This window comes from Cynoglossus semilaevis, chromosome Z (assembly GCF_000523025.1).
Source record: "Cynoglossus semilaevis isolate Cse_v1.0 chromosome Z, Cse_v1.0, whole genome shotgun sequence".
NCBI classification, from domain to species: Eukaryota; Metazoa; Chordata; class Actinopteri; order Pleuronectiformes; family Cynoglossidae; genus Cynoglossus; species Cynoglossus semilaevis.
Window position 1 is genome coordinate 3869934 of NC_024328.1, and position 14271 is coordinate 3884204.

General features: G+C 38.2%; 3 protein-coding genes and 1 long non-coding RNA gene across 5 annotated transcripts in view; 2 read left to right on the plus strand and 2 right to left on the minus strand.

The window, feature by feature from the left end:
- mlxip (MLX interacting protein) overlaps positions 1–3317 on the minus strand; it is an 18930-nt gene extending 15613 nt beyond the window's left edge. The window contains 1 exon segment of the mRNA XM_025053025.1: positions 2734–3317. Coding sequence (XP_024908793.1) covers positions 2734–3035 — 302 coding nt within the window. The 5' untranslated portion in view covers positions 3036–3317.
- Positions 3249–4195, plus strand: LOC107990267 (uncharacterized). Its single transcript, XR_001761813.2, has 3 exons — positions 3249–3382; positions 3802–3955; positions 4055–4195. It is a non-coding gene; the product is annotated as an uncharacterized LOC107990267 (long non-coding RNA).
- Positions 3571–10698, minus strand: cfap251 (cilia and flagella associated protein 251). 2 transcript variants are annotated; one of them, XM_017043156.2, is made up of 21 exons: positions 10464–10698; positions 10110–10254; positions 9791–9931; positions 9526–9635; positions 9337–9445; positions 8923–9003; positions 8761–8838; positions 8646–8687; positions 7907–8106; positions 7637–7813; positions 7303–7553; positions 7069–7220; positions 6299–6475; positions 6026–6210; positions 5815–5929; positions 5127–5290; positions 4943–5033; positions 4510–4653; positions 4195–4423; positions 4019–4111; positions 3571–3920 (listed from the first exon to the last, which is right to left on the minus strand). In XM_017043156.2, exons 2-21 carry the CDS (start codon positions 10191–10193, stop codon positions 3793–3795), a joined length of 2751 nt encoding a protein of 916 aa, XP_016898645.1. In that variant the 5' UTR covers positions 10194–10254; positions 10464–10698; the 3' UTR covers positions 3571–3792. The 2 variants fall into 2 exon arrangements, with proteins under 2 accessions (XP_016898645.1, XP_008334020.1); XM_008335798.3 differs by having other exon boundaries at positions 10110–10318.
- A 142-nt stretch (positions 10699–10840) lies between these two features.
- The window catches only part of LOC103397515 (rab5 GDP/GTP exchange factor-like), a 9242-nt gene continuing 5811 nt past the window's right edge, over positions 10841–14271 (plus strand). The window contains exons 1-4 of the mRNA XM_008335801.3: positions 10841–11079; positions 13005–13191; positions 13284–13411; positions 13549–13697. Of these exons, the coding sequence (XP_008334023.1) occupies positions 13037–13191; positions 13284–13411; positions 13549–13697 (432 nt within the window). The 5' untranslated portion in view covers positions 10841–11079; positions 13005–13036. The remainder of the gene's footprint in view (positions 11080–13004; positions 13192–13283; positions 13412–13548; positions 13698–14271) is intronic.

Genomic DNA, 14271 nt, shown 5'->3' on the forward strand with positions numbered 1-14271 from the left:
TTCACAGAGAATGATTCGTTCACAGCGAAAGATTAGTTCGCGGCGTAAGATTAGTTTACATAGAATGACTAGTTCACAACAAAATATTAGTTCACGGCGAAAGATTAGTTTGCGGCGTAAGATTAGTTTACAGAGAATGACTAGTTCACTGCAAAATATTAGTTCACGGCGAGAGTTTAGTTCACTGAGAATGATTCGTTCATAGCGAAAGATTAGTTCAGGGCGAAAGATTCGTTCACAGAGAATGATTAGTTCACAACGAAAGATTAGTTTACGGTGAGTGATTCGTTCATGGTGAAAGATTAGTTCACAGCAAAAGATTAATTCACAGAGAATGATTCGTTCATAGCGAAAGATTAGTTCGCGCCGTAAGATTAGTTTACATAGAATGACTAGTTCACATCAAAATATTAGTTCACGGCGAGAGTTTAGTTCACTGAGAATGATTCGTTCATAGCGAAAGATTAGTTTACGGTGAGTGATTCGTTCATAGTGAAAAATTAGTTCACAACGCAAAATTAGTTTGCAGAGAGGGATTAGTTTGCAGAGAGTGATTTGTGAGTGATTCATCAGTTCGGTATGAACAAATCTTTCATATGACTCGGTAGCCACGAGTCATATGAAAGATTTGTTCATACCGAACTGATGAATCACTCACAAATCACTCTCTGCAAACTAATCACTCTCTGCAAACTAATTTTGCGTTGTGAACTAATTTTTCACTATGAACGAATCACTCACTGTAAACTAATCTTTAGTTGTGAACGAATCATTCGCTGTGAACTAATCTTTCGCCCTGAACTAATCTTTCGCCCTGAACTAATCTTTCGCTATGAACGAATAATTCTCTGTGAACTAATCTTTCACTATGAACGAATCACGCCCTGTGAAAGAATCATTCTCTGTGAATTAATCTTTTGCTGTGAACTAATCTTTCACTATGAACGAATCACGCCCTGTGAAAGAATCATTCTCTGTGAACGAATCATTCGCTGTGAACTAATCTTTCACCATGAACGAATCACTCACTGTAAACTAATCTTACGCCGCGAACTAATCTTACGCTGTGAACGAATCATTTTCTGTGAACTAATCTTTCACTATGAACGAATCACTCCCTGTGAACTAATCTTTCACTATGAACGAATCAGGGCGTGATTCGTTTTCACAGGGCGTGATTCGTTCATAGTGAAAAATTAGTTCACAACGCAAAATTAGTTTGCAGAGAGTGATTAGTTTGCAGAGAGTGATTTGTGAGTGATTCATCAGTTCGGTATGAACAAATCTTTCATATGACTCGGTAGCCACGAGTCATATGAAAGATTCGTTCATATTGAACGAATCACTCGCGGACGACACATCAGTAATTGGAAGTTATTTTTAGGAATGTAGTTCTTGAATTTGCGTACTGGTAACTGTTGTACGAGACTTTCTTGAATACTTCTCCAGTGGTTTTATTTTGCTCTTGTACTTTTTTGTTTTGGCGTTTTGTTATGAAAGGAATCAACCATCTACCGGCTGTTTAAGGCTGTTTTTAGGTGATTTCTTCAATTTTGGTCCTGTGACTACGGGGAGAAGAAATCCTCCAATTGGTGTCATGCTCACGAACGAAGGGCCAAATCGTTCAACTGGGCCGTGAACCGGAACGATTACACTAATAATCTTTGAACTGGTCCTGTGACCCAGATCGAAATATAGCAAGAATCTTTCACAACACTAACAGTAGATTTGATAGACATAAATACATTGACCTGATACTTCAGCTATAGCTACCAGTAGCTCGCTAAAGGGCCAGTGAATCATACATAAATCTGAAAACTTAATTGGTCCCTCGGTAAATCTACTTAAATTTATGTCCAATCAAAATGCAGTTGTCCCGCCTTCTTCCTACAAAAAATGATTATTAGCCAATTAGCTGTCAATCAAAATTGCTGCGGTCAAACTTGACGAGTCAGTGATAAGATGAGCGAGAGTTTCCGATGGCGACCAGTGTCTACAGCAACAAGCGGGTTAAAACGTACCATTTTCACCAAGGGGGGTAGACAGAATCTTGTTTTACACATGTTAACGACGAAGTGTGTGTGTGTCTGATCTGCGGTGCCAGCGTGTCGGTCGGTAAAAGGTGCTTCGTTTAAAGTGGCGCACATTTTAACGATGCGCAAAAAGCCGTTCACCGATGGCGGGTTCATAAAGGAGGTGGCGGAAACGTTATTCAGGGACCATAAGTAAAACGGAAAGCTTGTCTGCCTTTGTACAGCTTGGTGCCAATTATTTTTTGAAGCGTCATACAGTTACTTGGACATTATCAGTATTTGTAGTAATAACAATAATACCATTAATAATTTTGTGACATTTTAATACAGAATGTGAGATGTGGACAGTAACATATGTAAATATGTTGGAAATGTTCAGTAAAAGAAAGCTTATTGAGTTTGTTTGTTCAAAATGAGCGATGAGAATAAATGTTACAAAACACGAGTAGCTCGCGGCCATTTTTTTTTGTAGAAGTAGCTCTCTGAGGAACAATTGTTGGCGACGCCTGCTTTAGCTGTTGCAGAAGCTCTGATCGCTTCCTGAACCATGTGATTACTTTTTTAAACCTATTTTTAGTCAATCAGGAAGTATGTAAACCTCGTGAGTATAGTTTCACATAGTACAAGAACGTCACAGATATGATGCCAGTGGGTGAGAGGACCCCACCTGTGACACACTACAGTTACAATCACAGCTCACCTGTACGCCAGAGTCATGCACTCGAACAGTTTTGTGAGTGAAGCGTCGATGGAGAACTGGGACGTGCTCGCTTTACCGAAGTGATAAGTTTTACAGGTCTGTTTGTTGACTGTGTCGAAGTCGTAGCCTTTCTTAGGCGGGTGTTCACAGTGAGGCGAGGACACCATGAAGTGTCCACTGTGGATGATCTGAGACTCCCGCGCCTCTGCCTTCCTCAGCTCCACGTTAGACTCCTCCGTGTCCGAGTCATCGTCCGGCTTAGTAATCGTCACAGAGCGACGGTATGTCTGCCGTAATGACATCTCTCTGCTGCAGTATTAGTGGTTACCCACTTTCCAAACAAATAGCTAACTTTAGATAGCCACCTAAGACAATAAAACCCTGACGATCATGGACTCTGAAAGCGACGTTGTCGATTGCCGCATAAGGTCTGTCAGCTTCTTGACGAAGAGTCCAACTCCAGCGGGGTCCATTATGAAGTTGGCTGCTGGTAAGTCGTTCCCTAAGAAAACATGTTGTATAACCTGGAGTTGACGAAGTTCACAGTGCCTGCAGACGCCAGCTGACTGTTCCCTGCTCAGAGACCAAGCAGGAAGTTCTTGTGTGTACGCGCAGCTGATTGGTCAGAATCACAGCCACACCCTCTAAGGTACTAGACGAGTTTAAGAACAAATAAGTGAGGCCATGGGCCGTCTTTTACCCTAAATTTTATTGTTGTTAATATTGCTGTTGTTATTGTTATTTCAAGAAATTGTTAATTAGAGATTACACATTTTGTAAATATTGAAAAAAACATTTTTTTAAAAATTTTGTCTGTGAAAAATGTGTAAAAGTAATATCTCTGTTACATAGTCTACTAAAAACCTCGTATATACTGTAGAATCATGATTATTTTTGACTTATTATTACAGGAGTACTTTGCATGCACTGTAAAAAATAAAGTTGGCTTTAATTCCCTACTCATATTGTATTTATAATACATATTTTACTGTGAAACAAATACAAATTAAAAAGTAAGTAAATAAAAAATAACTTTTTATAAACTGTTTATTTCCTTGGTCACTGTAGACTTGAGGACCTGTCACTGGTCTCCTCTGGGCATGGGAAGCCCAGGATGTATTCTGCAAAGTTCTCTACTAATATTTCACGTGGGATCACACCGTCCAAAGAATTTTCAGAATCTCCAGCTATGGACACAAGGACACATATAATTAGGGGCTCAGTTATGTTGTTTCTTAGGCTCTTGCTTAAATAAAAACGATTTAGATACTGTATATATACTAACAGTAAGCTTCTTCTTCTTCTTCATTCTCATCACTAGGACCTTTTAGAAGTGTTGTGAAACACTCCACCACCTCGTCCTCTGTCATGGGTTCTCCTGTCAAAACATCCCTTCACAATGATATGACTGTGCATGACTTTACAGATTAAATCACAAAGACAAATACGGCCCTGGTGTACCTCGAGTCTGAAGGACTTCTATCAGCCGATTTCTATGCACAATAGTCTGTCCTGAGCTGTCATGTCTACCAAGCATGTGGAAATCTTGAACCAGCTCATCTCTAGAGACTCCAAAGGCTGGCCGATGATTGATATACAGTTTGATGAACCCTTCCAGATCAACATCAGTCACATATTGTCCTGTTTCAGCATACTGGCTGAACTTAACCTCATTTAGCATGTCATCTATCTGGAAGACAATGAATAAATCATCAGGAAAGATAAAATTACACAGTTTTTGTCAGATTACATCACCGTGACTGATGTCACTGTTACCTCTCGTTCAGTAGGAAAGTAAGCAAGGGCTCTCATTAGGGAAGAAACCTCTGACAGAGGAATTTTGTTTGAGACTCTTCGTTTCTCGATTGTGTGAATGTCTTGATGTCGGATTTGACAGAAATAGAAAAACTCCTCAATATCCTAAGAAAGGAAAGTGCAGTAGGATAAGAATCTGGGTTTAGAAAGGTTTTACGAACTGACACATCCTCCTAGCCGTACGTAAGGACATGTGTAATAATATTATGAGTCTAAAACAAAGCAGACATAAGTCTATATTCATTGTCAGGTTTTGCCAAGTACAATTGTTAAAATAATAATAGTTGACATTTTTCTGTTTACCATTAAGTACAAGTTTGACATGTTTGCTCAGTTTAAGTGCAAGCACACTGCCAGGATAAAAAGTAAACCACTTCAACAAACACTGCAGTACCTTGTACAATCTGCCATCTCTACCTCCTTCTAAGAGAGTGTAAAAAGGTACAAGGTCATTTCCTCCCATGAAGGCTGCAGTCTCCAGAATGCTGCTCATAAGAAGACACAAGACATGTCGGTAAAATACAACAAGATGGTTGCATTCCATCAGTTATTTTTCCAGATTGATACACAAGATCTACTTGAGGCTTATCGCCCACGCCAAGACAGAGCAGTCAGATCCCCCGGCTGTAAAAATATATCGGCCATCGTAGGAGCAGGCGAAAGCAGCCACTCCTGTTGGATGGCAGACCAAACTACTGGTCCTGTAGGGGTTCCCATCCAGAGGCAACATCTGGAGACCCAACTATAAAAAAACCAAACACACTCTTAGCCTTTCTAATATGTGTTATTGTAATGAATAAAAAAACATTTGTGAGCTGGTAAGCTTCAGTTGAAACCCAAAGAATATGTTGTTTTTTTAGGGAGAGCTCTCAGGATTGAATATTTTAAAATTTAAATCTCAAAATCAAATCCTTTTCTTGTCACGGAAAATCATTTGAGATTTTCTTAGGCAAGAATTTACATATACATTTCTTAATTAGTGTATTAAATATAAACTAGGGCATGGTATTTATCCTGTTGCTATGTTTGAGATACACAGCTCTTGCATTCCAGAAGGTTCTGTGTTTACAGTAGGTCCTGTACAGATAGGAGGGAGAGCTACATGATCTGTTTTACAATTGCAGAATTAAAAATCTGTTGAACACTACCTTTTATTTTTTGTGACAACCTTTTTAAAAGGGAATACATTTTTTGATATGACATATTCTTGTAAAACAGCTTGCAAAATAACACATCTTAACAAATTAGGAATATTGCAGTACTGACCGTGTCCTCTGTGATGTATGCCAGAAAGTGGGACTTGGTCACAGTTTCCAAATAGTTGGGAAGGGTCACCACTTGCTTGATGGGGGAGCCATATGTTGGGCCAAGTAGGGTCTTCCTATTGTCAAACATATTTTTATACCATTTCTAATTAGCTTGCAGTGACGTCAATGAAACAAGAAGAACAAGTAATGTTGTCACATTGTCTACAGACCTACACATCTTGGTCGTACTGTTGAACAGTTTTATTTTGTACTGCTCTGTGGCAATAAGAAGAAACTGTTCCGTTGACAGGGGAGGATACCATGTCATGCATGTAGGCACGGCCCTTTGCTCAAGTCGCTCTGAGCTCAGAATGACGAGCTGATTCACTTCACTTTTTTCCAGGTCATACTCCACCTGTTGTTTACACCCACATAAGTACAGGGGGGATTAAAAACACATCAAACTATACTAAAGATGTAAAGTTTAGTCAAAGCAGACTAACCAGACAGTGGTCCATCCCCAAAGATAACAGCCTGGTTTTGGTGCTGTCTAGGTGAACTCCAAAGAGAAGGTCCACAATGGGTTTGTAGTGAGAGCGATATCTGCCCAAATATGTCCAATGCGGCATAGAGCCTTCATCAGTATGCAGTTGGTAGACTGTCACTGCCTTTCCAACATCCTTAAAGTAAAAAAAACCCTAACATTAAACCAACTAAAGCTGCTTAATAAGATGTGTATACACTATTTAGTTCTATATATATATATATATATATATAGAGAGAGAGAGAAATATATATATATATATATATATATATATATATACAGTATTATTTGGTTGTATGCAAGGTCTGTTTTTACCTTTGTCTTGATATTTGTTCTTGTTTTCTACCTATGGGACAACAAAACTCTATTCTATTCCATTCAGAACGATTCTATTTAATACAGAAGTATATTTATAATATTAAGCAGTATTTGTCTGTTACAATAGCTATTTTACATTGGGGTCTTAAATAAAAGCCAAAAGAGTCTTAGTGACTCTTCTTAAAGTTTATTATGTATATTTGTGACTACAACATTTCATCTCATTACATCTCACTGTGCAGTGTGCAACATCTTCATATTGGTTTACATAAGGAACTGTTTCGTATTACAGTTTGTAATACTACCTATTGACGTAGCACGTTTTAACACCACCAAATGGTAACTTCTGTGATCTAAGTGTTGTATAAGTTATTAAGTTATTATCATAGAGATGATTATTTGTGGTCTCACCGCTATTGCAAGATACTTTGAGTCTGGTGAGAAACTAATGCGATGGATGCTATCCTTTGTGTTGTGGAAACATTCCTCTGGATCATTTTGCAAAGTGCTGGAGTCCAGTATATAAACAGAGCCACTTCGAAAACCAACTGCCAGATATAAACCTGTCCAGGGAAAAGGATGATTCAGAGAAAAAAACAGTCTCAGGAAAAAAACTCAAATCATTATTGCAGTGTTGTGGCTCACCTTTAGGATCATAGGCCAGACACTGAATCTGTTTCTCATTCTGGAAGATTCTTCTGCTGATCACTTGATTGTCATTGTAAGCCCACACTTTTATAATGCCTACATGACTGCCTATGACCACAACTGGCTGTTTGGGGTGGCAAGCTACTGCATGTACAGGGTCATAGTCTTCAGACAGCAGGACCACAGCTCTGTTTTCTTGTGTATCCACATGAACTATTTTGGAACCAACTGTAGACACAACAAAATTTCTGCAGGAAAGAAAACAAACAAATACATTTTATATTTGTTACAAAGAAATGCACAAAAAGATTTGACTGTGTTCTTCTTTTGCCTAAAAATGAATGGCTTTGCGTCCATGGTGCAGTCCACCAAGTATCCCTCTGTGTACTCATTGGAGAAGGAAATGGAAACAATGGGATCCAGGTTGAATTTGCTATACCATGTGACAAGGAGGTATTGGCCGTCAAAGAACTTGATATTTCCACGAGTGTCACCAGTGACAATATAGCTGTTATATAAAATGGCCAAAAAACAAAAGGATTAGTGATTGGCTAATAATAAAACCAATAGGGATAAATCATAATTTTTTACTCTTGACTACCCATCAGTGAGGGCGATGACAGTTATCGGATCATCCTGAAGTGGAACAAGCTTGACTCTGTCCTGAGTGAGATGCTGGTTGGCAGCCAAGTCTTCCAACACATCCCATATAGCAAGATTCCCTGATTCAGTGGCTGCAAGGATCTGAGGTTGTCTCCAGTGAAACACAGGTTGACTTAGGAACTGTCCAGCTACCTTGGACTGCGAGAGGATTAAAAAAAATACTTTATTCTATTGGGGTGACATGTAAATGCTGCACACATTAATAAAATTACGTGGCCCAAAGATTTCCATGTTGCCATGAGCTAATCTCTTTCACTGTCAATGGTTTTGATATGAAATATGATGTCAGCACAGTATATGTAACAATCCTGTTTCTATTAGTAAGCATTTTTAAGATTCAATTTTTTCCTATTTTTGCACATAAAAGAAATAGACCAAAAATTAAATTACAAATACAAACAATGCAAATTAAAGCCAAAGTCTAAGCCAACCCCTTGAATTTCCATGAAAAAATATTCGTTCTGGTTCACATTCGGATCAACAATGTTTTAGGAAACATTTTTTCTGCCTCACAAATTGTGTTACAATACTGGCACTAACTTTTACACTTACTTTTACATCTGTTGGATATTCACTCATTGAATGTTTTTGTGTTTTCCAATGTTTTATACAGGGAGGTGATTTCTATAATACATTGAAAAATATCTTGAGAAATGGAATAGATTATCAATATTTACCTTTTTTAATTTCAGGGCAATACATTGTAGACTTCCACGCCCCTGGAACAACAACAGTTTAGTACAGAATGTGTACAACCATATACTTGTTTCACATTATTGGATGTCATCTTACTGTGCTGTAAAGCAACACACGATTTTTACTGTTGGTGATCAGCTGGCTGTTATCGTGTGGGTTAAAAGTGATGTACTTCTGGAAAAAAAAATCATGTATTTCTGAGCATCTTATCAGTGCTGTAACTGAAAAATGTAGTTTTAGAAATGAAAAAGCACTTACTTGAAAACCATGTTTATGATTAATTTCAGTAAACCACAAAGGTTTCTGGGCTTTACTTGTCCAATCCCAAATACGCACACACTGAAGATAGTTTAAAGTCAGATGTTAATTTTTTTGTAGGAAGAAATAGATGTAAAATATTAATATGTGTGGTTTGGAGGTTGACGGTTTCCTTAGTAACAGAACAAGTAGAATTCCTAAATAAAACAAAATAATTTTAACTTATCTGATACTTTATACTGCCCATGTTTTTTACAGAATGTTATTGACATAACAAGCCGAAAGCCTGAATCAATGTCATTATAATGTAACATTTACATTTTTATTTATTACTTTTTTGGTGACTTTGTTTAGATATCTACACAATAGTTAAACTCTGAATGACTTTTCTCTGTCCATTTCTGTCAGACTCACCTGCTCTTCTTCTCCTCCTAGGGTTGCCAAATACTTTGTGTCACTTGAAAATGCTATAGCGACAACACCTCCATCAGGGTGGCACTTAAACAATGTGTTCACTGGAATGCTGAGATCATTAGTAAATACACAGTTATAAAGAGGAGAATTTGATATGTAAAGGTCTATTGATGCATAGTCATGTACTACCCAGAATATGAATCCCAAATGATCGCTCTGCTTCTAGACCCTTTGTCTGCAGTTGCGACCCACCGTCTGTCTTCACTCATAGACATGCAGGAGATTGGACTGCAGTGACCCTTAGAACACAGTTTAACTCATTAATTCACTGGTATAAGCTTTTGTGTTAATAACCGGCTACATGTTTATATATCAGTATAAGACAATCATTATTCTGACTTTGGTGATGGTAAAGTTTCATCAGATGATGCTGTCGAATAATAGTACTTATTACCTGAAGTATGTGTTGGGATTTTGAGGTGTGATTATATATGATCCCGTTGTGAGCTGCAGCATAGAGGAACACCAGCTGATCGTGGTCAAGCAGAGTGAAAACAGGAAGAGCAGGATTCATTCCAAGCACCCGGTTCAGAGACTGTTCGTAGAACAGATTTAAATATAAATAGTAACACATGATAAAACTGAAATGTACAATTTTATAACGTAATGGGGGAAACGACCACTTACCAGTGCATGTGTTCTCGTGTTATTTGTGGTTTTTAGGGAAAGTGGGTCTGTGCTAGAAGTACGTAATGGGGGAAACGACCACTTACCAGTGCATGTGTTCTCGTGTTATTTGTGGTTTTTAGGGAAAGTGGGTCTGTGCTAGAAGTGTAGACCTGAGAGGTATGGTCCATACTGAGTGTTTCTGTCTCTGTTTCCTCTGCTTTGACTTCTGCACTCACCCTAAGCTCGTCACTGGTGATGAAAGGTTCAGCTGCTTCAGCATCCGTGTATGACATTGTCTCTGCTCACAAACTTACTGTATGATATAAAAATAAATATTCAATCAAGCAAGCTAATGTTAAATAGTCTACCAAGTGTCTGAAAAGCGTGTTGTTGCTGAGAGACCGCTAACAAAAGCTGACCTTTCAAATTAAAAGTACCAAATGCAATTCAAGTCTTACCATGTTTCATGAAAGTTTTATTTTGAATGTGTAAACGCAAAATGTCCATCTTCTTGCATATTTCATGGCAATCACTATCCATTAGATTGTTATGTATCTTGTTTTTGCACATGTTCTGATGTCCTTTTATCCTTAACCTTTTATCTACCACCTCCATTTGTACTCCTCGTTGTTTCGCATAGATTTTTCTTTCTTTACCTTGTGTTTTTTATAGAATCAGATGAATGCAAATGGGTTCTACTCAAGACGGTAAACTATAATATAGTTTTATTTGATAGATTTATGTTTTTGTAGTCTACATGTTCCTTATTTTGAAAACCGGAAATTCGTCACTCTGTTAATCAGCTCACTACACGTCATTTAGGTTTTCGTCTCCGACTGTACAGAAACAAGAAAACTTTCCCACAAAGTTTTTTTTTGTCTTCAGTCTTTCAATGTCGATTTTCGTAGTCCTCTTTCACTTAAAATAAAAGTAGGTTAATCCTTTGTTTTCACTCGAATTTAAATTATTGTGTTCTTTTGGATATTTTATTTTTTGCGTTCGACCCTGTCAGTGGATAAGAAACGTGTTTTAAAGAAGAGGAAGTGGCAACACACTGATTTCACTAACTGACTGGTAAGGACATATAAGGTACAATCATATAATGATGGCTGTAAACTGTTTTGCGTTGAGTAAAGTTGAACTGAACTAACTGACCTAGTTCAACTGGTATCAGTGTTAGCCACCAGCTAACATTAGCAGGTGGTTCTTATCTGTAATCCTCTCAGCTGACAGTCAGCTGCTCTGACAGGTAACAAATCGTAAATATATATTCTTTAATGTTCTTTTACCATTAACATTAAGGAAAAGTGCGATTAAAAATGTCAACCAACAGTGCAAATATTTGCGATATGCTATGTTCAAACATTGATCCGAAACTTTCGTTGCGCCAAATGCAGAAATAGGTAATTTGGAAACAAAACGATACGTTTTCTTAATGATCATGACTTGTTAAATTTGTTAAAAAAATGTAAACAACAACAACAAAAAGTAACTTGTACCCTTTATTAATATAAAAGTATACATTCACCCTAAATTAATCCAATCCCATTTATAAATTTAAATTTTGTACTTCCCTTTTCGGTGGTTGCGAGTGATAAAACTGGTCTGTTAAGAAAATAAATCAGGTACTGGGGAAATCTGGGGAAAACACATTTCTTTCAATGGACTTTACAGTTTTAAAATTAGATTTTGAATTAAAATGATACTTCCAAAACCCCATTTAACTGGAGTGGAAATGAGGTGTATTCTTGATGTATTCTTCAGCAGATTCAGGCTCAGTGTTGCCGTCTGCCTCAGAAGGGAGAGAAAGGGCGAAATGAAGGGTAAACAGCAGAGTAGGAAAAGAGAAGTAGAAGTAGAAAAGAGAGCTCAGGAAAAGACATATGACACTATAACACTAGCTGTTTCAGTGCAAACAGTACAGTTGTGTATAAAAACATTATCATCCTTATTAAATGCAAAAGCAATTCTGCTGAGTTACAATTTCTTAGTTCTGAATAACAATATGAATAATGACCTCAGTGTCAGGAGGAGCCAGAAACTGCAAAGTGAGTACAGGCCCCAGGAGAGGGAAGGAAAAAAATGAATGAAGAAAGAACAGACAACGTCATTGTTATGACAGTAATTAATGTGTATTCATTTCATGGCTAAGTGGAGGATTGAAAATGACAAGTGCACCATGGGGGTTCCCGCAGCATAACTAAGTGATAACACAGGTTAACCTGAGCCAGCCCTAGATAGAGGGATTATCAAGAAGGACAATTTAGAGTCTAAATTTAAATGTATATAGAGGGTGTTGGGGTGAAGTGATCTGATTAGATTGGTAGGGTCAAATATGTATGATGGCACCTGGTCATGAAAAGTTTCATATGTGAGGAGGAGGAGAAGACTATCCTAGAGAAGCCAGTACTGGAGTAACGTCTTACTAACGTCACCTATGACATACTTGGCCAACAAGACGAGCCTTGGTGAGCTTTTTTAGTAACAAACAAAAATATTTGCTGTGACTCAGCTTCATTCCTCCACCCTGCAGGACAAGTTTTTAACGTTGGTCCCTCACCACAGGAAGAGCTTGCACTCTTTTTATTGTCAGCCCAGCAGGTCATAGCCCCGAATTATCAAACATGGTCATGTGGTCTTTGCGGTTCTTACAGTGTATTGTGACCTTAGCTTTACGACCAAGATTTGCACAGTGCATACTTTGGCCTTGTGATGGAATGAGTTCTCCTAAACAATTACCACAAACTGGGAGTAATCCAGTACTTTCATCTATATAATCCATCTCTTAATTAACTGAACCCTAATTAACCAGTTTCAATTAACACTTTTAGCTACATAAAATAGTTTGTCATGACCTGGTAGATTTAGAGTTAGAAGTGTTGCAGTATGGAGTTGTTGTTTTTTTTAATTGAAATAAGCACAAGTAAAAAGGCAGTGACAAACCTATAAGCTAGGTAAGAATGCATTAATTAGTCTTGTTAATATTCTTATTCTTACAGGTGGGTAATATTGTAAAAAAACATACTGTATAATGTGGAAGGAGCAAAGAGGAATCCGAGTTACTCAGGAGGAGCTGCTCTGCAAGAATGCCTGTGGGTATTATGGAAACCCTGCATGGCAGGGCTTCTGCTCCAAGTGCTGGAGAGAGACAACTCGTCCGTCTGAAGCTCAAAGGCAAGACTCAAGGTAGAGTATCAGACTCAGATCTTAATCTGTTATGCTGGGGGGATTAATGTGTAGTAAAGGTTTTGGATGATCACAGTTATCATTCTTTTTAGGCCAAAAAATGAAGGAACGCCTGTTACCTTTTCCAAATTTGAGGAGAAGAAGAACATTGAAAAAGGTCATCGGATTAACACAATGAGGAGACTCTTTTGGGGAAACCCCTCACCTCCAAAACGCCACGGTACAAATTTACTTGAAAAAGATGAATAAAATGAAAAGGATTTTAAAAATGAGTGTACATTTTGTGTATTTTTATATTATTTTGCTTGATGGTTTTTTTTGTTTGCCTGGAATAACATCCTTCTTTTCTCCTTCCAGGATCTGAAAACCAATCAAAAGCCTTGAAAGCATTTCAGAGCCTTGAGCCTGGAGACTTTTCTGGTTTTCTGAAGGTGCTTCGGAGTCCCCCATCCCAGCGCATGCAGTCCCAGTGTACGGCCTTTCTCAACACAGTGCAGGCTTACCATGTAATAATCAGTTATTTTTGTCATTTGTTTCTCTTAAAATCAAACCAGCCACTAGGGTACACGAATCAGTGTTTTATAGTGCCGGTCCCAAGCCCGGATAAATGGTGAGGGTTGCGTCAGGAGGGGCATCCAGCGTAAAACTTTTAGCCAAATCAAATATGCGAACCACTAAAACGATTTCCATACCGGATCGGTCAAGGCCCGGGTTAACAATGACCGCCAACAGTGCCGTTGACCTACAGGGCACTGATGGAAATTGGACTACTGTTGGTCAAAGACAGAGAAGAAGAGGAGGGCATTTGGTTAGGAGAAAAAGAGGAAGGATAGAAGTGTTGGTCTGAAGTTTGGAACTCTGAATGTAGGTACAATGACAAGGAAAAGTAAAGAACAAGCTGATGTGATGGAGAGAAGAATAGTAGACATTTTGTGTGTGCAGGAGACCAGGTGGAAGGGCAGCAAGGCTAGAAACATTGGAGGAGGCTACAAACTGTTTTATCATGGTTCAGATGGGAAGAGAAATGGAGTAGGGGTGATCCTAAAGGAAGAACATGTAAGAAATGTGGTAGAGGTGAAA